This window comes from Cucurbita maxima, unplaced genomic scaffold (assembly GCF_002738345.1).
Source record: "Cucurbita maxima cultivar Rimu unplaced genomic scaffold, Cmax_1.0 Cma_Scf00052, whole genome shotgun sequence".
Taxonomy (NCBI): domain Eukaryota; kingdom Viridiplantae; phylum Streptophyta; class Magnoliopsida; order Cucurbitales; family Cucurbitaceae; genus Cucurbita; species Cucurbita maxima.
Window position 1 is genome coordinate 245,408 of NW_019272068.1, and position 21,326 is coordinate 266,733.

General features: G+C 39.1%; 2 protein-coding genes across 4 annotated transcripts; both read left to right on the forward strand.

The window, feature by feature from the left end:
• Positions 1-15,015: 15,015 nt before the first annotated feature.
• Positions 15,016-19,321, forward strand: LOC111471424 (protein DETOXIFICATION 54-like). Of its 3 annotated transcripts, XM_023117142.1 has the most exons (8): positions 15,016-15,651; positions 15,728-15,781; positions 15,861-15,963; positions 16,056-16,931; positions 17,076-17,106; positions 17,215-17,400; positions 17,991-18,041; positions 18,671-19,321. In XM_023117142.1, the coding sequence occupies exons 3-8, from the start codon at positions 15,910-15,912 to the stop codon at positions 19,228-19,230; spliced, it is 1,758 nt and encodes a 585-aa protein (XP_022972910.1). In that variant the 5' UTR covers positions 15,016-15,651; positions 15,728-15,781; positions 15,861-15,909; the 3' UTR covers positions 19,231-19,321. The 3 variants fall into 3 exon arrangements, with proteins under 3 accessions (XP_022972910.1, XP_022972911.1, XP_022972912.1); XM_023117143.1 differs by lacking the exons at positions 15,728-15,781; positions 17,215-17,400; positions 17,991-18,041 and having other exon boundaries at positions 15,018-15,651; positions 17,076-17,163; XM_023117144.1 differs by lacking the exons at positions 15,728-15,781; positions 17,076-17,106; positions 17,215-17,400; positions 17,991-18,041 and having other exon boundaries at positions 15,021-15,651; positions 18,667-19,321.
• Positions 19,322-19,440: 119 nt separating this feature from the next.
• On the forward strand, positions 19,441-21,119 carry LOC111471425 (probable ribonuclease P/MRP protein subunit POP5). Its single transcript, XM_023117145.1, has 3 exons — positions 19,441-20,363; positions 20,450-20,587; positions 20,818-21,119. The coding sequence occupies exons 1-3, from the start codon at positions 20,186-20,188 to the stop codon at positions 20,964-20,966; spliced, it is 465 nt and encodes a 154-aa protein (XP_022972913.1). The 5' UTR covers positions 19,441-20,185; the 3' UTR covers positions 20,967-21,119.
• Positions 21,120-21,326: the final 207 nt, after the last annotated feature.

The window sequence follows — 21,326 nt, forward strand, 5'->3', positions numbered from 1 at the left end:
ATGCATGCGGAAGCTATATAAATGTAACTATAATGAGGGATAATCATTCACATCATCAAAATATAATTCTCATGGGACTAAATTTAACCAACCCCTAAGTATGATATTAAATCATTTGCCCTCATTCCAAATCGACTTCTACAAGCCTTTCTTAGAAACTTTCTCCATGTGGTTATTTACTTGGTTGTAGACTTCTCGCGATTATATCGAGTCTTCAAGATTGATCTCACTTAGCTAAGCTTTTTGAAATTGCCCTATAAAATGAGTCATTATGGAATTTGTGAGTTAAGTACCAAAATTGGAATGGAAAATGGGCCAGATTGTATGAAAGGGAAGAAAAAGATCTCGGGTTTTGATCATGTATAGGCGGGTCGGTCCAGCGGGTAGGAGCGGTACACGCTTGGGTCTAGTCAATTACGTAGAAATGGATCGGGTTAGTCACCTCCTTCAATCTTCTTCTCGATTTCTCCCTCTACCTTCACTACATTTCCCATTTCAAAAAATCAGCCAAAAACCCTTCGACGTCAAACCCTATACACATGAAGAACCATGAGACAATTAGGGTTTTGGGAACAAAACAATGAACATAACACAACAACTCGAGGCTTACTGTTGGAGGCTTATTGTTGGAGAAGAAGAGTTTCTAGAATTCTCTAGAGATGTAATTTCATTCTCAAAAGAAAGTGCGAGAGATTTCCAAATAATATATTTTCATATTTATATTTTCATATTTTAGCTCAACCCGAAGATCTTATTATTTATAGGGACTCTTGGAGAATATTTGCCAAATAATATATTTTCATATTTAATATATTAGAATATTATACCTTATATAAATCATATTTAGATATTATGAGATATCCTAATTTATATTTACTAATTTGAATCTATTCAAATTTCAAATGTATCAAAATACATTAATTAATTTAATATTTAATTGTATCAAATACAATAAATATATTTTTCCTTTAATATATCTAATATATTAAATATTAATTTTAACCCTTCAAATTAATATATTTTTCTTCATTTATATTTAACATATATCTAATATATTAAATATTAATTTGAACCCTCCAAATTAAATATATTTTATCTATTTATTTAATATATCTAATATATTAAATATTAATATGACATTTTAAATTAAATTTATTTTCTCCTTTATATTTAATATATCTAATATATTAAAGATCAATTTGAACACTTCAATTTTTCTTTCAAATAAATTGAACATTTTAGGGTTACAATGAGCTAGTAAGGAGACCTTATAGATCTACCGATTATAAGCTCCAATGATACAAAATTAATTAATTAAACTCTTTAATTAATCAATTATCATTCATTAACTACATATTACTCCACTATAGACCTAGAGTTGACTCCTATGCACTGTAGGACAAGTTATATCCATTGATTTAATCATTACAAGCAAGTCGATCCTTCACGAGTTGTTCATAATTACAATTGGGTCAAAAGTCCATTTTACCCCTGTAATTACATCTTTCACCTTAAGTACCACTGGTTCTCTAATGAACAATTTGTTTATGATCCAACATAAACCAAGTCCCTCTCGCGCCAATGAGAGGGTGGGGCCCCATTGTTCAAGTCCCGAAATTAGTACTTAAGAGAATAACTCATCTACTTTCCTTATATGGAAAGGAGTGAATTCATCTCAAGATATTATGTTCCCAACTCCCAATTTGGTGAAGTCCCCAAAATGGTATGCATATTGAATGAGCTAAAAGAGTCATTCTCACCCAGGGAAATTAAAGGACAAGCCCTCACAGGCAGGAGTTCATAACTCACTCAGGATTAAGATCGAGTCGCATATGATCATCATGTGAAATATTAATCTTCTCAATTAACGGATTTATAAAGAGAGATTAAATATTTCTTGGTTCAGTCTTATACAAACTCATTATATAGAATACCCCCACTTACATGTCTCCACATGAACGATTTGGATCAAATCATTTGTAACGATTATAAAGTGGGTCGTATCAATAGTGTTACCAGGATAAGACACCCAACCTTATCCATACACTATAGACTCTTTAGGTTATTACTTGAACACGATCCTCTGGTATGTCAACCACATACTATTCAAGATTACATTAATAACCTTGAAATTTCATACCATAGATAACAATTAAATTATAAATAAAGTAATATAAATTATTGCTAAAAACTAAATAATTAATTACAAGGCTTTAGGGCATAAATCCCAACAGTCTAGGGGGTGTAATAGACTTGAGTCTCTGTCTTAGGGCCTTCACCTGTTGGCAGGTTAGACATCTACTAACTCTGAGGGTAACATCCCACTTCATCCCATGCAACAAGTAGTACTTCTTTAGGTTGTGATACATCTTGGTACTACCTGGGTGTATTGAAAATAAAGATTCATGAGCTTTAGTAAAGAGGTCTTCTTCGATCTATTCATCCACGGGGACACATAGTTGTCCCTGCCAAAGTAGCCCTCCGTCAGAAGACATGGTGAATACTTCTTCCCTTTTTGCCTCGTCTTGTTAGAAAATCAGTATAAGTGAGGGTCGTTGCTCTGAGCATTTATGATTCGCTGTCTCAGATCTAGTTGAACCCTTAGCTGACTCAGTCTTCCTATTGCACCTCTTGCCACCACTTCTATTCCAGCCTTCGTCATATCCTTTTGCAACCTCTACTCCTTCATGACTAATTTCGAAGAGTGAACTGTCTTCTTGCTTAGATCGTCAGCTAAGATATTAACCTTACTTGGGTGATAAATTATTTCAATGTCATAGTTCTTTACTAACTCCAACCAGCGTCTTTGCCTCATGTTGAGTTTCTTTTAAGTGAATAAGTATTTTAGGCTCTTGTGATTTGTGGTCTATATGCTCGTCGTACAGGTAGTGTCACCATATCTTAAGAGCAAATACAATAATAGCTAACCCAGGTCATGCGTTGGGTAGTATTTCTCATAGTCCTTTAACTGTCTCGAAGCGTAGGCTATGACCTTGCCATTCTTCATCAGGACACAAACAAGGTCCTTCCATGACACATCGCTATAGACCACAAAGTTGCCTGAGCTATCTAGTATTGCAAGTACTGGCACTATAACCCATAGGTGCTTAAGTTCCCTAAAACTTTTCTCCAATGCACTGTCCCACGACAACGCCTTACCTTTCCTTGTTAGTTGTATGAGGCTAGAAGCTATTTTGGAGAAATCCTAGATAAATCTTTTATAGTATCCTGCTAAGCCTAAGAATCTCCTCATTTCAATTGTTTATGTAGGTCAGAGACAATCTATATTGGCGTTGACTTTTGTTGGATCCACTGATAAGCCCTTTCCTGACACAACATGCCCCAAGAAGGTCACTTTCTACAACCAGAATTCACATTTAGAAAACTTAACATAAAGTCAATGTGCCCTTAGCCTGAACAACACTTGATGTAAGTGCGCTTCATGCTCTTCATCGGTCCAGGAGTATACTAATATGTCATCAATGAATACTATGAAAAACGTATCCAAGAAGTCCTTAAACACTCAATTCATAAGATCCAGGAATGTTGTTGGGGCGTTTGTCAAGCTAAACAACATCACAGTGAACTCATAATGACTATACCGACTTCTGAAAGCCGTCTTGGGGATGTCACTTTCCCTTATCCTCAACTGGTGGTACCCCAATTGCAGGTCAATTTTTTAAAATACTGAAGCATCTTGTAGTTGGTCAAATCAATCATCAATGCAAGGCAATGGATATTTATTTTTTACTTGTTACTTTATTCAATTCTTTGTAATCAATGCAATCTCATCTTTCTTCTTAACAAATAGCACTTGGCCCCCATGGCGACACACTTGACCTGATAAAACCTCGATCTAGAAGATCCTGCAATTGCTCTTTTACATCCATCGACTCGACAAGAGCCATCCTATATGGTGCTTTGAAAATCGGGGTTGTTCTCGATTCCAGCTCGATTGCGAAATCCATGTCCCTAACTGGTGGTAACCCAGGCAGCTCTTCTGGGAACACATCCTTGAACTCTTGTACTATAAGCACATTTATTGCACTACATGTACCCCACCTCGTGTTTGATGCGCTAGCTAATAAAGCCCAAGCTCCATAACCAATTAACTTTCTTTCCTTTAGGGTAGAGATAATCCTTGGGGTGCTTTGAGAATCTACACTTAAATTTAAATATTGTTCATCAAATGGTCTAAAGATCACCTCTCTAACCCTACAATTGATAATTGCATGGTTCTCAGTCAGCCAATCCATGTCGAGGATCAAGTTGAAATCACTAATGTCAAGAGGGTTTAGGATTAACACCACCCCTATGTTGAATAAACATTAAATGTCATTTTTAGTTAATTTGTTAGTAGATTTTAAATTGAAAAGTTAATGGTGAAAGAAAATGACAAGAGCCTTTATAGGAATAGGGGCAGTTTATTGGTGACATTCTTATAGCTATAATTAGATTTAGAAAAGCTTATAAATACGTTGTTTTCTGTTGTAAAGTGAGAGCAGAGGAAATGAAAAAAAGAGAAGTAATAGAAGAGCGATTTTCAGATAAACTCAGTGTTCTTTGTCTCTGCACTCTCAAAAGAAAAATTAATTTGTGTGACATCTCCTTCTATCGTTAGTGTGTGTGGGATTTATTTCACAAATTTGTGAGCTTTCTTTAACAAATTGGTATCAGAGCCAATGATGAATGTGATGGGTCAAATGTCGTTATTACGATTAACGAAGACAAACTACAAGAATTGAAGCATCCAAATGAAAGCTCTTCTAGGTTCTCAAGATGCATGGGAGGTGGTTGAAGAAGGTTTTGAAGAACCAAAAGATACCACGGGTTATACGGCGGCACAAAACAAGGCGTTAAAAGAGTTGCAATCAAAGTATAAGGCGGCATTAAACATGTTGTTCCGAGCCGTTGATGAGTCGGGCTTTAAGAAGATTGTCAGTGCAACTACTTCAAAATAAGTGTGGGACACTTTAGAAAAAGTGTTCAAAGGAACAGACTGAGTCAAGCAAGTGCGTCTCCAAATTCTTTGTGGCGAGTTGGAGAGCATGAAGATGAAGGAGTCAAAAAATGTATCCAACTACATCACGTGTGTACAGACTATGGTAAACCAACTCAATAGAAACAGAGAAATATTACCCGAGACGCAGGTTGTGGAGAAGATTTTGAGATCATTAACCCACAACTTTGAGAATGTTTTATGCGCGATAGAAGAGTCAAAGGACCTAGCGACATTCACGATCAATGAGTTCACCGTTTCTCTCGAGGCACATGTGCAATGTAAGAACAAGGAGGAGAAAACACTCGATCAAGCACTTCAAACCAAGACATCAATCAAAATTTTCAAGGTAGAGGTTGTGGTCATAGAAGTAATGGAAATGGTCGCAGTGGTCAAGACAACAATCATAAAGGATACTATAAGGAGAAGGGACAGTCGAGTCAAGAAAATTGGTGTGGAAGAGGACTCAGCCGAGAAAGAGGCGACCGATTAACTTATTCCAACATTTAGTTCTACAAATGTCACAAATATGTGGTCACGCAAATGATTGTAACTCCGGCAAATGTTGCAATTATGGCAGAGTGGGGCATTTTGCAAAAGATTGTCAAGCTGATAAAAAGATGGAAGAAACAATCAACCTAGCCTTGGAAGACGCAACAAACAAAGGTCTTCTTTTGATGGCTCAAAATGAAAGACGCAACAAACAAAGGTCTTCTTTTGATGGCTCAAAATGAAAGACGCAACAAACAAAGGTCTTCTTTTGATGGCTCAAAATGAAAGACGCAACAAACAAAGGTCTTCTTTTGATGGCTCAAAATGAAAGACGCAACAAACAAAGGTCTTCTTTTGATGGCTCAAAATGAAAGACGCAACAAACAAAGGTCTTCTTTTGATGGCTCAAAATGAAGATCTGAAAGCGAAAGAACACGGCGGCGTGAAAGACGATAGTTGTAGTCGTGAGGTGGTGAAAACTGTTAGAAATGAGGGGATACGTAGCGCTATTTAGCTAAATCGCAATATCAGAGACCAGAAAATCGAAGAAGAACTATAGATTGAACACGCGATCGGCGAACGAGCCAAAGAAATTGTCGGATCATTAGGAGGAGAACAGATATTTAGAGCAACAACCAAAATCTGTCGTGGATAAATCTGTGGAGAAGTCTCCGTTGCAGACGTTGAAATTGTTGAACGAGTTCCTTTCGAAGGAGAAAGTAGAGATTGAAAAAGAAAAGAAAAGAAAGCTTTAGAAATGGAGATTGAAAGGTTAGAGAAGGAAGTGGTTGAGCTGAGTGAGTTATTTCTTTCTCAAATAGAAGAAGGAAGAGAATGGAAAGGGAATTTCTAAGCTTATGAAGAGAATTGAAGAAGGTGTGGAGAAAGAGAATGACCTATTAATGGAGGTTGATGGTTTAGTGGAAGAGTTAGTGAGGGAGGAGAAAGATGTAGAGATGTTAACTCAACAGAGAGATTCATTTGATGTGAAACTGAATCGAGTCCAACAGGAGACAATGATTTTACGACGCATGATTGAGATAATCACTCGTGATAAAGCCGAAATGAAGGAGGCAAAAGTGGAAGTGGAAAATTTCGTTGTGGACTTGCGAAGGGAATTAAGTAAACTGAAAGAAGTTATGACGTTTGTGGCTGAGTCGAGCGAGGTTGAGAATGGGAGAAATGAGGAGTTGTCTTAAATGGGTTGTCTTCGAGAAACTCTAAATGGAGTTTTGTTAGAGAGAGATAAGCTTAGTTTGTTGCTCGAGGACAAGGAGAAGAAATTGAAGAAGCCATGGCTGAGATCGAGAAAACGAAAACGGCACAAGTGTAGTTGTTGAAGATGATTGATATGACAGACCGTAAAAGTATTTAAGTTTATGGGGAAGTTTTGTTGAATAAACATTAAATGACATTTTTAGTTAATTTGTTAGTATTTAAATTGAAAAGTTAGTGGGGGAAAGAAAAGGTCAAGAGAAATAGTAGCATATGGGTCATATGATTAGATTTAGTAAAGCTTAGGAATAAGTTAGTTTTTCTATGGTAAAGTAAGGCATTGGAAAAGAAAAAAAAGAGAAGTAATAGAATAGGTTTTTCAGATAAACTCAGTGTTCTTTGTCTCTCCACTCTAAAAAGAAAAATTAGTGTACGTGACATTTCCCTCTATCGTTAGTGTACGTGAGATTATTTCATCCTGATATTACTATTTAGCTTGCTTGCACCCTCTCATCAACTACTAAAATCTTTTATGACGGCGTAGACATTAATAATATATATCTTAAAGGCTCTAGTCCTAACCATTCTTATCTTATAAAAGTAGTAGATATGAACAAAGTGTATGGATCCAAAATCAAATAATACGAAAGTATGAAAGCCAAGTACTAGTAAGGTACCTGTCACCACAGTGTCCATGTTATCTACCCTATTTTCGGTAGCTGCCCTAGCGGTGCTACTATTCTCCTCCAGACGCCTCTTGTGAGGACAATCCGCTTTCTTGTGGCCGCTTTTGTTGCAATGGAAGCATGCGTCAGAACCTACCCCACCTGCCTTGGGGCCTCAATTTTAATGCTCTACTGCCTCTTTGTTTGAGGTGGCCTATGTGATCTTCCTTTGTTCCCATGCCATGATGACCTATCAGGATGCACGTTCTATTCTCACTTATCCTGGAGATTTCCAAACCTACTTAACATCTTCTGGAGTTGGGCATCCATCATGGTAGCGCCATGTAAGGTGCCTGCATAGGTAGAAGGTGCTACGACCCCCACTATTCCCTGAATTTCCTCTCGAAGACCTATAATAACCCTTGAATCTGTTTTCCCTCTGTATTGACATGCTCAAGTACAAATCGGGAAAATTGAGTCATCTATATGTCGTACTCTTCGATCTTCTTATTTTCCTACTTCAGGTTTAGGAAGGCGGCTTCCTATACTGACTCACTGGTGGATAATACTTTTGAAAAAATGCCCTCTTTATTTCATGCCAACATATTGCTCTTCGTCTGTGTCTCCACCCCTCAACATTATTTGGGCAGTCTTCCGCCAAATGTGTGCCTCGCCTTTGGGCATGTATGAGGCACAATTCACTTTCTGATCCTCGTTGCAATTCATATGTCAAATATGGTCTCAATTGCATTTACCCATGCTTTTGCCAATGCTGGACCAATTACTTTCCCTTCGAAGGTCAAAGGGTTATGCTTCCAAAAATCTCTGATAACTTTTTGTTCCCTCATCATGTCAGCGCTATCCTCCCCTTGTTGGCCCCAGCTGCCCATATAAGCGTCGGGAGGGTCTTGTTGGAAATCAATACTAGGTCTGAAGGTGGGGCTCATGTTTGTCCCTGTATCTGTAATGGCTGCGGTTGCACTCTCTCAGGCGCCTAAACAGGTGATGTCTGTTCTCAGGCTGAATCTACATTATACAACAAGCAAGTTAATAGGTGTCAACTCAAATCTTTAGCCTTAATAGGTTTATGAGTCAATGTCACATCATAAAAAGTAAAACTATAATACAAGATACAACTATGATATATCACTTGTAACTTACTCACATGGTTACCTGTTCAAGGAGGAACGTGGCTACCAGTCGAGTTGTAAAAGGACCCAACTGACACTCTACTTAAACGGAGGATCTATAGTACCTAACAACCTAGGGCTCTGATACCAAATTATAACAACCCCTCTCTGATGCATCGAATCACAAAGCACTACGTGGAATCAAGGATAAAAACCATACCATATTTCTTTTTTCATAAAAGAGGGGACACAAGAAAATTAAAGTTTTCTGATATGCATTTCAAAATCCAAAATAATTATAAAAAAAAACATAACGAGATTCGCAGGGTCATATAAAAAAGAAAACAATTACAAAATAAACATCAAAATGATATTAAAAATGACATGGAAAGAGAGGACTCGATCTAAGGGCCTCTTCTGCAGCCGCACGACGCCGCATATTCCTGCCACCGACACCGATCTACTTCCCACCTATAAAAAATAGAAACAACGTGAAATGAGTATAAAAATACTCAGTAAGCAACTACTGTAGGCTCTTGTCGGACTTAATCCTATTCACGGAATCTTAGGCTATGTGCTCGAAATTATCTCTAACAAAATCTGTTGCGGTTACTCCAATCCTATGTTTACTCATTGACATGGATTCTCCATACCTATCTACCTACTGAGCTCAAATCAATGATTCTCCCAAGTAGTGTCGAGCAACATCTACTTGTTCCTAAGATCAGTAGCTACCTACCACTATCTTAAACCCAAGTCGGGTTTAGAACAGTAAAACTACCTTTCTTAGGAACAGTAACTACTTATTACTTTGCCTTTTCAGGCGAGAACAATAAACTACCCTGCCTCTACATCGTTTCGGGTTGGGTCAGCAAAAAGGTCATGGCTCTCCCCACTAGGCACCCCTGATTTGGTACTAGTAATATACTCCTTATGGTACTCATATCCTCTATGGGTGACAACTAAATCAAATGTAACAAGTAGACCTTAACCTCCGTTGTTTAGTTCATGAATAGGGGTTGCACTCTACCCGTCCCTACAAGGTACCTAATCACCCATGGCAACTATGGAAAGCATAACTCAGTACAAATATGAAAACAGTAGCTCATAGTCTATGAAATTCACAATTCACAATCTCTAGCACATAACAATTTGTCAAACTCACAACTGAGAAATAATGGGCTATCCAAACCCCAAATCAATGCATAAGAATAAATAAAAACATACAAAATGCTCATCGTGCTAATTAAGTAATAATAGTCAACCTCAACATGTTAGGAAGTATATAACTCCAATCATCTATAAGAGATTGCATATTCATGCATGCGGAAGCTATATAACTGTAACTATAATCAAGGGACAACCATTCACATTATCGAAGTATAATTCTCATGAGACTAAAATTAACCAACCCCCAAGTATGGTACTAAATCATTTTCAACTCCTTCCAAATGGACTCCTATAAGTATTTCTTAGAAACTTGCTCCATGTAGTTACTTACTTGGTCGTAGACTTCTCGGATTATATCGGGTCTTCAAGATTGATCCTACTTACCTAAGTTTCTTGAAATTTTCCTATAAAATGAGACATTATGGAATTTGTGAGTTAATACCCAAATTGGAATGGAAATGGGTCAAATTGCATGAAAGGGAAGAAAAGTTTTCGAGTCTCGGTTTTGTATAGGCTGGTCGAGTTGGGTCGATCTAGCAAGTCAGAGCAGTACACACATGGGTTGGGTCAGTTACGAAGAAATGGATTGAGTTGGGTCGATCACCTCCTTCAACCTTCTTCTCGATTTCTCCCTCTCTCTTCATTGTGTTTCCCCTTTCCGAAAAATCGACCAAAATCCCTCAACGTCAAACTCTAGACACATGAAGACCCATGAGACACATTATGGTCTTGGGAAGAAAACAAAAAAGATGACATAACAACTCGAAGCTTACCGTCGTAGTTTCCTCGGTGATTCGAGTTCCTTCATTGCTACCCACAAGCTTCCGACTAAAAATGGGCCTCGTTTTTGTTGAAATAAAATTGCTCTAATACCAATTTGTAGAAAAATAAAGCCGCCCCGATACCAACTTGAGAGAAAAAGATACTCGCTCTGAATCTAACTCGTTTAGATAACTCTCACGAAACTTTAAAAGAGGGTGTCGAAAGGGGAGAGACAAGGAGACCAAGAAGTTCTCAAAAGGTTGTTTTTGTAGTACACATTGACTCGTTCTTTTCTCCCTGCCATTTACAACTATAGGTAAAGCTTTTTTTATAGTTTTTACTAAGAGCCATAACTTCCATCACTTTTCTCAGCCCATGAGTCATTTCTCTATTAAATTAGGTAATGGCATTTTAACCTAATTTAAATAAAATAAAAAAAAATCATAATTACTTTTTTTTCTCTCTCTCCTACATTTAAGTTTATTTCTCAACCAAACTCTCCCATAAACTTAAATGTTCTATTCAATGGTTCCACCTGTTTTCGTTTTCTCGAGCTCAATCGTGGTCTCTTCAACTTTCTCTTCTTGTCCTCGATCGGCAAACTAAGGTTGTCCTTCTCTAGTGAGACTTCATTTGGATTTTCTCGAGAACAGCCTATCTGTGACACCACCTCTTCATTTTTCCAATTCTCAACTACACTTACTCAAACTTCATGGCTTCGTTCAGTTTATTCAATTCCCTTCATAAGTCCACAACGACATTTACAGCTAGCATTCTTGTTTCCTCTAGTTTAGTTTTATCACGAGTGAGCGTCTCAATCGTGTGTCGTAAATTCACCACCTCCTGTTGGACTTGATGAAGGTTCACATCGAGTGAGTCTCTCTGTTGAGTCAGCATCTCTATATCTTTCTCCTTCATTTTCGAATCTACTTTTCTCTTCAAATCTTCAATAACCCTACCAGATTCATCCAATAACCTCTTAACAAATTTCTTCTAACAGATTCCGATTTATAATCTCACTCTCCATCTTTTCACCTGACAACTTGAGCATTTCACCTTCAACTCCTATGTCTCTTCCCAAGCCCTTTTCTCATTCTTCTCCATTTCAATCATTTTCTTTCTCAAATCTTCTATTTCCTCGAACAATCCAGAATTAGACTTAATTTCATCCCTCTCACAACAAACCTTCATTCATTTCTCCCTTTCTTCCTCAACTTTCAACACAAGCCCATTATTCTCATCTTTCAATCTCCCAATCTCCACATTCTCCAATCTCTCACTCTCAACTAACCTACAAATCCTATCTCCCACTTCATCCATTTGACTCTATTTCTTCTCATCGACATTCTTCTTCAAGTCGAGCTGCAAACCCTCTTTAGCCTGAATCGGAGCTCCAAACTCCTTTCTCTTCTCGTGTGTGTCCTTCAAAAATTGCTCGTTCAGCGATTTCAATGTCTACAACTGAGACTTCTCCACAGATTTATCTACAACAGTTTTGGGTTGTTCTTCTGAATCTCTGTTCTCCTCCTCATGATTTGACGGTATTGCAGCTTGCATTTGAACCATCTGTTTCTCATGTTCAATCTGCATTTCTGCCATCCTTTCTCTCCATTCCATTCTCTTTCTTCTTTCTTCCTCAAATTCTCTTTTCCACCATTGGAGCTCTCTCTCTTCGAGCTCAGGCTCTCTGTTCTTCGGTTGTTCATCCTTCTTCGATTTTCTCGTCTCTGATACCGCGATTTCGCCAAATCCGCTGCGTATCACTTCGTTTCTAACAACTTCCACTCCTCACGACTATCGCCATTGTCTTTCGTATCGCCGTCTCCTTTTTTGTTTGGCTCTTCATTTTGAGCCATCAAGAGGATGCCTCCACTTGTTGTGTCATCCAAGGCTAGGTTGATGGTTTCTTCCACCTTCTCTTTGGCTCGACAATCTCTCGCATAGTGACTCATTCTGCCACAGTTGTAGTATCTATCAGAGTTACAATTATTTGCATAGTGGCTATATTTCTAACATTTAAAGCACTGGATGTTGAAATTGTATCCTTGATCGTGCCCTTGATTGCGTCCTCTTCCACACCAATTTGCTTGGCTCGACAGTCTCTTCTCCTAGTAGTTTTCTGTAACTATTGTCTTGGCCACCTCGACCATTCCCGCGGCTTTCTCGATCTCTACCTCGAAAATTTTGAGAGTAGAGTGTCTTTTCATCCTTTATTAATTCCTTCATCTGAAGCGCTTGTTCGAGCGGCTTCTCCTTCTTTTTCTTGCGTTGCTCGTGTACCTCGAGAGAACCGACAAGCTCATTGACTGTGAACTTCGCTAGGTCCTTAGCGTCCACAAGTGTGGAATAAAGAAGTTGTGAGCCTATAACTTTTATACCAGAGTTATGTCATTATCTCAACCTAGTCATGTCAATAGAGTCCACAAGTGTGGAATAAAGAAGTTGTGAGCCTTAAACATGTAGTCATAGTGAAGATCCATGGTTCTCAAGAGAAGTAGATATGATTTTTTAAAGGAAGACTCAATAGTGTACATTTGGGGAAACTAAAAGTATCATCATTGTGAGCTTAGGCTGAAAGTAGATAACATTATATCAATGTAGATGTTCATTGTTCCTATCAGGCTAGTCCAACTAAACCAGCTTGGTCATGCCCTTAATGATAGTTAGGTATGCATGTATTTTGTTTGCTATGTGTTTATCGGGATGATTGGGCATATATGAAAATGTTATTTTGAAATGTTCATGGGACCTCTGGTGTGTATTGAATGATATGACATTTGGGAAATAAAACTATGGGATTAATTGTACCACCATGATCACGGGAATTGTCATTTTAAGTTTGATTAGGGTCATAGGTTAGAAGATCATATTTGAAGTCAAGGTCATAGGGTTGATGATATAGGGTTATAACGACCACCATGTGTATTTAACGACCACAATGACATTGACAATCCTAGTCAGTTTAGTTCAAAATGTATTCAATTTTTTTTTTTTTTAATGATTAATATATATACATATGATAAAATAAAGTTTAGAGGTTAATATGAAATTGAAAATTGAAAATAAAAATAATCAAATTAAATTTTAATAAACAAATCGGGAGGGAAAATGAGTGAGAGATGGACGCTTCCCTCCCATTTTCCCTTACATTTCCTCTATTTTCCTCCTTCCATTGTCATTCTCTTTTCAGAAGAAACTTCACCGTAAGCTTCTTCAATCTTCGTCTTTGAATTCCATTTCAGATAATAAATTCACCTTACTCTTTCTTCAGTTCACAGTTCTTTCGTTTTACGAACTGATTAATTTGGCGTCGCCCGATGCAAGGAAGAGGAAGTTTGAAGCGAACCGCTCGCTGGATGTTTTTCCTGCTGGAATCCGCCTCCGATTGGCGGATTTTACTTACTTGACGATTATTCAGATTTGCGTTCTGATTTGGAATTGGTTTGGATTTTGAACTTGACTGATTGTTGTTCTAGCTTATTTGTAGAATGCGTCTGGAGTTTGCGCTTTAGAATTTGTGATTAGGTTTTGGTTTATTCGCGAGGTAGACGACAATGGAAGGATTGAAGTCGGATGTGCATTATTGCAGTGTTTAATTCGTACGAAGGAATATCAGAGAGAGGCCATGAGGTACTTCGTTATGTCAGAATGGTCTATTTATTTTGATTCAGTACTTTTCTATTTTATTTTATGGCAATCATTAACTTGAATAATATTATCTCATTGTTTCACAAGGAACTAAGCCAGCGTACCAACAAATTTGGTACTTATTTCTTGATTGTATAAATGTAATGGTGAATTTTATTACATCAAAATAGGTATCTCCAAGCACATATGTTGTTTATTTTATTTAGTTCGTTATTTTGGAAATAATATATTGTTCCAATTGATGGGGATTGTATATTTAGGAGGAAAAGAAAAAAGTTTTGAGTTAATAATTTTGTATGTTGTACATACGTCTGTGTTGGTTTGTTAGAATTACAAATTTGGTGACGAAAAGCAAAAGAAAACTAGAGTTTGAGTTGAGTATCCCTTGTTGGATGATGAAAGTCCCACATCGGTTAATTTAGGGAATGATCATGGGTTTATAATCTAAGAATACACTCTCCATTGGTTTGAGGCCTTTTGGGGAAGCCCAAAGCAAAGCCATGAGAGCTTACGCTCAAAGTGGACAATATCATACCATTGTGGAGAGTCGTGTTCGTCTAACATGGTATCAGAGCCATGCCCTAAACTTAGCCGTGTCAATAGATTGGCAAATCCTTAAATGTCGAACAAAGGACTCCAAAAGGAGTCAAGCCTCCTCGAAGGTACGAAGGCAGTCAAAAATGACTAAGACTCCAAAGGAGTCGAGCCTCGATTAAGGGGAGACGTGCTTTGTTCGAGGGGAGGTGTTGGATGATGAAAGTCCCACATCGGTTAATTTAGGGAATGATCATGGGTTTATAATCTAAGAATACACTCTCCATTGGTTTGAGGCCTTTTGGGGAAGCCCAAAGCAAAGCCATGAGAGCTTACGCTCAAAGTGGACAATATCATACCATTGTGGAGAGTCGTGTTCGTCTAACATCCCTGTGTTGTTGGGCTTCAATTGCCAACACTTCCAACCAACGCCCGTATTTGAGGCGTCCCACCCACTCAGCTTTCGTGTGGTCACACATGGTGGGTGGTGGCGAAAAGAGAAAGATTTAACTTTTCCGTTTCCCCTGGCTTAAAGAAAGCATAAAAAGTAGAAGATCTTAGATATAAAAAAGTGGAAAGATGAAGCTATCAATCATCGAAACGCCAACAAATGGATCCATCTCTTTTAGCCGTCTGCCCCTTCCTCCTTGCTTTCTTTCCTGCTACTTATCTCTACACCCTTATGCTGCTACCACGTTAATTTAAAACCAAAACTCTGTCTTTCTCAATATGTGAGTGTGTTAGGTAGTAGGCCATAGCTCCCACTTATTAACTCATTTCTGCTTTTCTAAGCACAGATATTTGTCTTTCTCTGTATACAATACCACATGGTATGGGCGTGCATGTATATATTTTACTAAAATAAAACCCCATCCACCATTCATCGTATGTTATTTCCTTTTTTGGTTAAACAATACAAACTCGAGATTCCTGCTTGCTTCTTTCTGTCTTCTTTCGTCTTCTTCTTCACTCCTAACTTTTGCTTGCTCTTCCAACTCCTGCACTTACAGTCGGACTTCTACACAAGCGTAGGAAGGTACGTTTTGTGCCCATCAAAAACCTTCAAACATATTTTAATAAACTCGTATGATATCAAGAGTTGAATTCTTTAGGCTCTTCTTCTACTCTACTTTCTTATTCATTGGAGGTCTGTCTGCCTTGTTGATGTAGGCGATGGGTTCATTGGTAAATTTTATAACGTGGGTTTCTCTTTTGTTCTTGGTTTGATCGAGTGTTTCCGTGCAGCTTCTACCCCTCGTCGATTAGATTCTAAAAATTAATTTCGTTGGAACAAATGGGAGACGAAAACCCAGATGCTTCTTCAAACAAAGCCCCCTCTGTTTCTCAGGTATAGAAACGGACCTGCAACTTAACTCAATCCCAACCTTTTTTCGGGTTTTGTTCAAGGTTTGAATATCCCTAAACCACTAATTGCTGCAGGTGGTAGAACAGTTGAAAGAGCTGTGGGGTATGACCTTACCGGTAACTACCATGAACTTCTTGGTATTTCTTAGGCAGGTGGTCTCTGTCATGTTCTTGGGCAGAATTGGTAGCCTGGAGTTAGCAGGTGGTGCACTTGCAATAGGATTTACAAATATCACAGGCTATTCTGTTATGGTGGGTTTAGCTGCTGGGTTAGAACCCATATGCAGCCAAGCCTACGGAAGCAAAAATTGGGATCTCCTCTGTCTTTCTCTGCAACGCATGATCTTAATCCTCCTCGTTGCAACCATACCCATCGCCGTTCTCTGGATCAATCTCGACAACATCATGGTATTTTTAGGCCAAGATCCACAAATCACAGGGATGGCGGCTATTTACTGTATCTATTCTCTTCCAGACCTTTTAACAAACACCTTGCTGCAACCATTAAAAACATTTTTAAGGTCACAAAAGGACACGAAACCCATGATGTATTGCACTCTAGTAGCAGTTGGCCTTCATGTGCCTCTGAACTACATGATGGTGGTGGTGCTTGGGTTGGGAACGCAAGGAGTGGCGATAGCTTCGGTGCTAACAAATATGAACATTGCGGGATTGATGTCAGGATACGTGTGGGTATGGGGGAGGAAAGGTGAGATGAGATGGACGTTGAAGGTGGGAGAGGTTTGTGGAGGCGTGGGGCCGGTGCTGAAGTTGGCTGTACCGAGTTGCTTGGGAATATGTTTGGAGTGGTGGTGGTATGAAATAGTGACAGTGTTGTCTGGTTATTTGTCCAACCCAACGTCGGCTGTGGCCGCCACTGGGATTCTCATCCAAACTACAAGCATGATGTACACAGTACCCTTGGCTCTCGCTGGTTGCGTCTCCGCCAGGGTAAGTTTCCTCTCCAATCTCTCAAAATTCTTTGCGTATTATGAAATTGTTAATTTTGACAAGTAACATGCTAGTTCATCATGTCAAATAAGGCAAACCAATTATATTATGCTTGCTTGTTTAACATTTCTGTCAATTGTACAGTTTTTCAGTCATTATCGGTCATGGTCAACTGATAAAAACCTTCAACTCGGTAAAATTATATACCGACAAACTTGCATCAATAACCCACGTCAGATTCTAATCCTATATTTTTTTTTGATATGGAACCTTTCATTTTCAGCCGTCTCTTTCTCCTTTGATTGGTTATTTTGTTTTCTTACACGGATGTATATGTACTCCATATCTTCAAAAAGGCATGAGATGCTTAATGCGTTTTCCCACTTTAGATTAGACTTTAGTGGTTCTTACTCTGGAGGTGATCGGTCTCTGTCCACCGCTGCCCGTGCACGGGTACTTCTCTCTATAGGTACCACACTCTTCTTTCCCTGTATTTTAAACAAATTGTTTCGCTCCTTCATCTTCACCGCGAGACCACCCATCAGTTAGTTATCAAGCTCTGTTTCAAGAGCTTGCCATTTTTCTCCAGACCAACGTTCTATCTCTACACTATAGATCTTTCATCACTCAGCGGTATAGGGGCCTTATTTTTTCTCTCATCGAATCAATGTTTTACTAATTCTAACACCAATTTTTCGATTCGTATTTTCAGCAGTTTGATTCAAGTAAAAGGTATTTGTTCTTCAAATTGAAAAGGGGGAAGTTCTTTTGTTCATCTTTTTCATCAGTGGGAGCTGGATTCTTCCGTCGTTTTTGTTTACCCGTTGTTTCCGTGTTCTTGTTTCATTTCTTGAGAAAATTTCTTCAAAACAGTTCCTTAAGTTGGAAAAACTGGCAAAATCTGGACCCAAATTCTTCTTCACCCCTAATTCCTGTGTTTCAGATGTAGAAAGAACCTAAAATGAATCTTGCTCTCTGAATCTAGAGCTTGAACTAATGATGGGTGATGACAAAGGTGTAAGCTGTAAAGGGCTTATGCAGCAGCCTTCTAATGTACAGGGTTGGAGAACTGGGAAGGAGGTGGGTGTGCACGTGTACGGAGGGATAGAGGTTTGGCTCACTGATTATGATATAGTAGGAATATTGGTCGGTTTGTTATCCATCATGTCAGCATCCGTTGAAAATAACGTAGAGTCCAGAGCACTACAGTGCTATTTATGGAGCAAAATCAGGGTGTGAAAAATGAGAGTATGTGTTATTTAAGTAATTGGCACAACTCACTACTCTGCTTGGTAAGGTATCTTACATGAAATTGGAGGGACATATCATATTCTCACCGCACCTAGGGCTCTTTGATTGCATATCTATTTCATTTTTCAGTAAATTTCTGGTATCATGGTAGCATGTGATATTTTTCATACAGGTGATTCTTACAATTTAGCCAAAAAGAAAAAAAAAAAATCATCCATAGCAAAATAGTGTTGCTAAGTTACAGACCACTCTACTAAGCAACCTAGTGAATCAACAACATTGGTGTTTGATAGGTCCTAGAGAATAGTTAAATTACATTTGTATGTGATGTGACAAGAGAGAACAAAAATAGGAGGCACTTTAGATTGGTTGTATCTCACTGTAAAAAAGAGGGTTCACCTGGAAGAAAGCTTTGTGATTTGATTGATGTAATAAAAATAGGTTTTATTGGGATATGATGATATGATCTGATGAGATTGGGCAGGTAGGGAACGAGCTGGGAAGTGGAAAGCCGAAGAAAGCGAAGGATGCAGCGGTGGTGGCATTGGGATGTGCATTTGTAATAGGCGGAATCAACGTGACGTGGACGGTGATTCTGAGGCGCACATGGGCCAGGCTTTTCACAGACGATTCGTTGGTTCAATCATTGGTGTCTTCAGCTTTGCCAATCATAGGCCTGTGTGAGCTTTGGAACTGCCCCCAGACCACGGGATATGGCATCCTGCGTGGCACTGCCCGCCCTGCTGTGGGCGCTCGTATCAACTTGGGGTGTTTTTACCTGGTGGGCACCCCTGTGGCTGTGGGGCTGGCCTTCGGGGTTAGAGTTGGGTTTGTTGGGCTTTGGTTTGGGCTGCTATCGGCCCAGGTCGCCTGTGCTGTGTCCATGCTCTACGTGGTTCTGGCGAAGACTGATTGGGAGGGTGAGGCCTTGAAGGCGAAGAAGCTGACTGGTTTGGAAATGAGTGCCACCACCAATGGCAATGGTGCAGAAGAGGAAACCAAAGAACTGCTGGTTCATGAAAATGGGCATCAACATATTGCGTTGTAGGGTAGGGAGAGCGACAAATGATGTATAGATTGGGCGTTGTTGGTTGGGTTTAGGCTTTGAATCAGTGCTGCTGGCAGCTATCTATTTCTTATTTTGTTGCCTCTCAAAACCTTTTCTTTTTTCTTTTTTCTTTTTCTTTTTCTTTTTCTTTTTCTTTTTTTCCTGTTTCGGAGAGAATTTTAAATTATTCCAAATCCCCTGCACATAAACAAATAACAACAACAATAAAAATCAGCGGCGACAATGATTAACTCAAGCCACCATCGCCGGTTATCAGTAAAGATCCACGCCGATCGTTGGGGGCTGAGGTCTGACTGGCTACCCTCCACGGTGCAGTTGGGGTCCACGGTTTGGCGCCATCCAATGGGCTTCGCCGGAGGTTACGGTGTGTTGATTGTGCCGGCAAAGGATGAATTACACAAAAAGAGAACTCAGCCCAATCGGGCCGTACTGGGCTGACTGTCGCAGGCCGGGCCTCTACCGGGCCGCGCGTCCAGGTGGGCCCGAGCTGGTCGCGCACCCTTGATAGGCCGCGCGAGGGAACCACAACCTCCCTCTTCCCCGTTTTCCTTTTCTCCTTCCCTTACCTCTGAAATCGCCGACTCTTTCCCCTTCTGTCTCCCTTCTCGATTCTCTCTGACAGTCACTGCCCTTAAACCTCGTACATCCCACACGAAACTTCGATCTTCTGTCTCTCTCCGTTCACAAACGACTCAAGGTTTCCGGCGTTCTCAGGTGCCCTTCTCTCTTTTTCATTTTTTGTAAAGTGGCCTCGAAAATCAGCGGCTGAGTGCTCCTTTCACCGCCAAACTTCTGACCCAACGCCGACGGCAGTGTACGGTGGTGTCCGCCACACGTTTTCCCCCCCTTTTTGAGCTTTGTTTGAAATCAGGCGATTATCCGTCTTCTTTCCTGGGTGGGCATATTTTGTTAGAAAAGTTTGAAGAATTGAAGAATGGTGAGTTTTAAGAACCGATACTTGGTGTTTGAAGTTGTGTTGGATCCCAATAAAGACGTTGCAACAGATGATCCTATTATCATTACCCAATATAATGTTTCAAAAGCAATCAAGGACAGTATTCTTCTCAACTTCGGGGAGTGTGGCTTTGCTTCCTCACTTGGATCTTTTCAAGGTACATAAACTGTGTCTTTCTAAACAACATAGCGACCTCTGTATTTGTATAGCCTAATATTTGTTCTTGCCTTGGTGTTTATGTAGTTAAGTATGTAAATCCAATCACAAAGCTGTGTATCATTAGAGCCTCTAGAGAGGACTACCAGAATGTATGGGCTGCAATTACAATGGTGAGGAGTATCAGCAATTGCCCCGTTGTATTTAATCTACTGGACCTAACTGGTAAGTTTTTTGGTTAGGATCATCGTTTATGTTGCTGACTTCCAATTTGGGTATACACAATTGTGCTCGTGCTTCAAGAATATAATCAGAATATGAATTTTGAACTTGTAAATGAGTATTAAGTTTAAACTCTTGTTCTGGGTAATTTCAATCCTTGTCTATTTTGTGCTGCACTGATTTGTAATAGAATTGAAGAAATAACATTGAATGAATGTGTTCTGTTTGACCAGGAAACAGCAGGGCTTGCAAGAACACCGCCTTGAGGGTGGATGAACTGAAATTTGAGCAGTACAAGCTTATGGTTGGACCTCGTATCTCTGATGGCGTCAATCTGCAAATGCAGAACTGTCTGGAGAAGATTAGAACTTTAGATAACTGATTTGGTTGAATTTTGAATTTTATTTCATATTGTTCTCATTTGATGTGGCTCAGCCCCTCTTCAGGTGTGTTTTTGCTACCGTAGTCTGGCTCTTTATATGGGTATGATTTTCGAATCTTTCATATTAGGAAAAAAGATGTTTAATTCTGAAAATATTGAAGGCATTCTTAAGTTAGATATACGCAAGGAATAGAGACATGTCGAGAATGTCTCCAAGATTGTGTCAACTAGTTTTCTAAGCGTATTTTAGATATTTGTGACATGTTCAAAATAGACAAGGTAGAAATCCATGGTGGAGAGTATCATTGTCCATTGAGACTTTGAATGCCTATAGAAGGTGGGTATCCCAAGCCTTCCAAG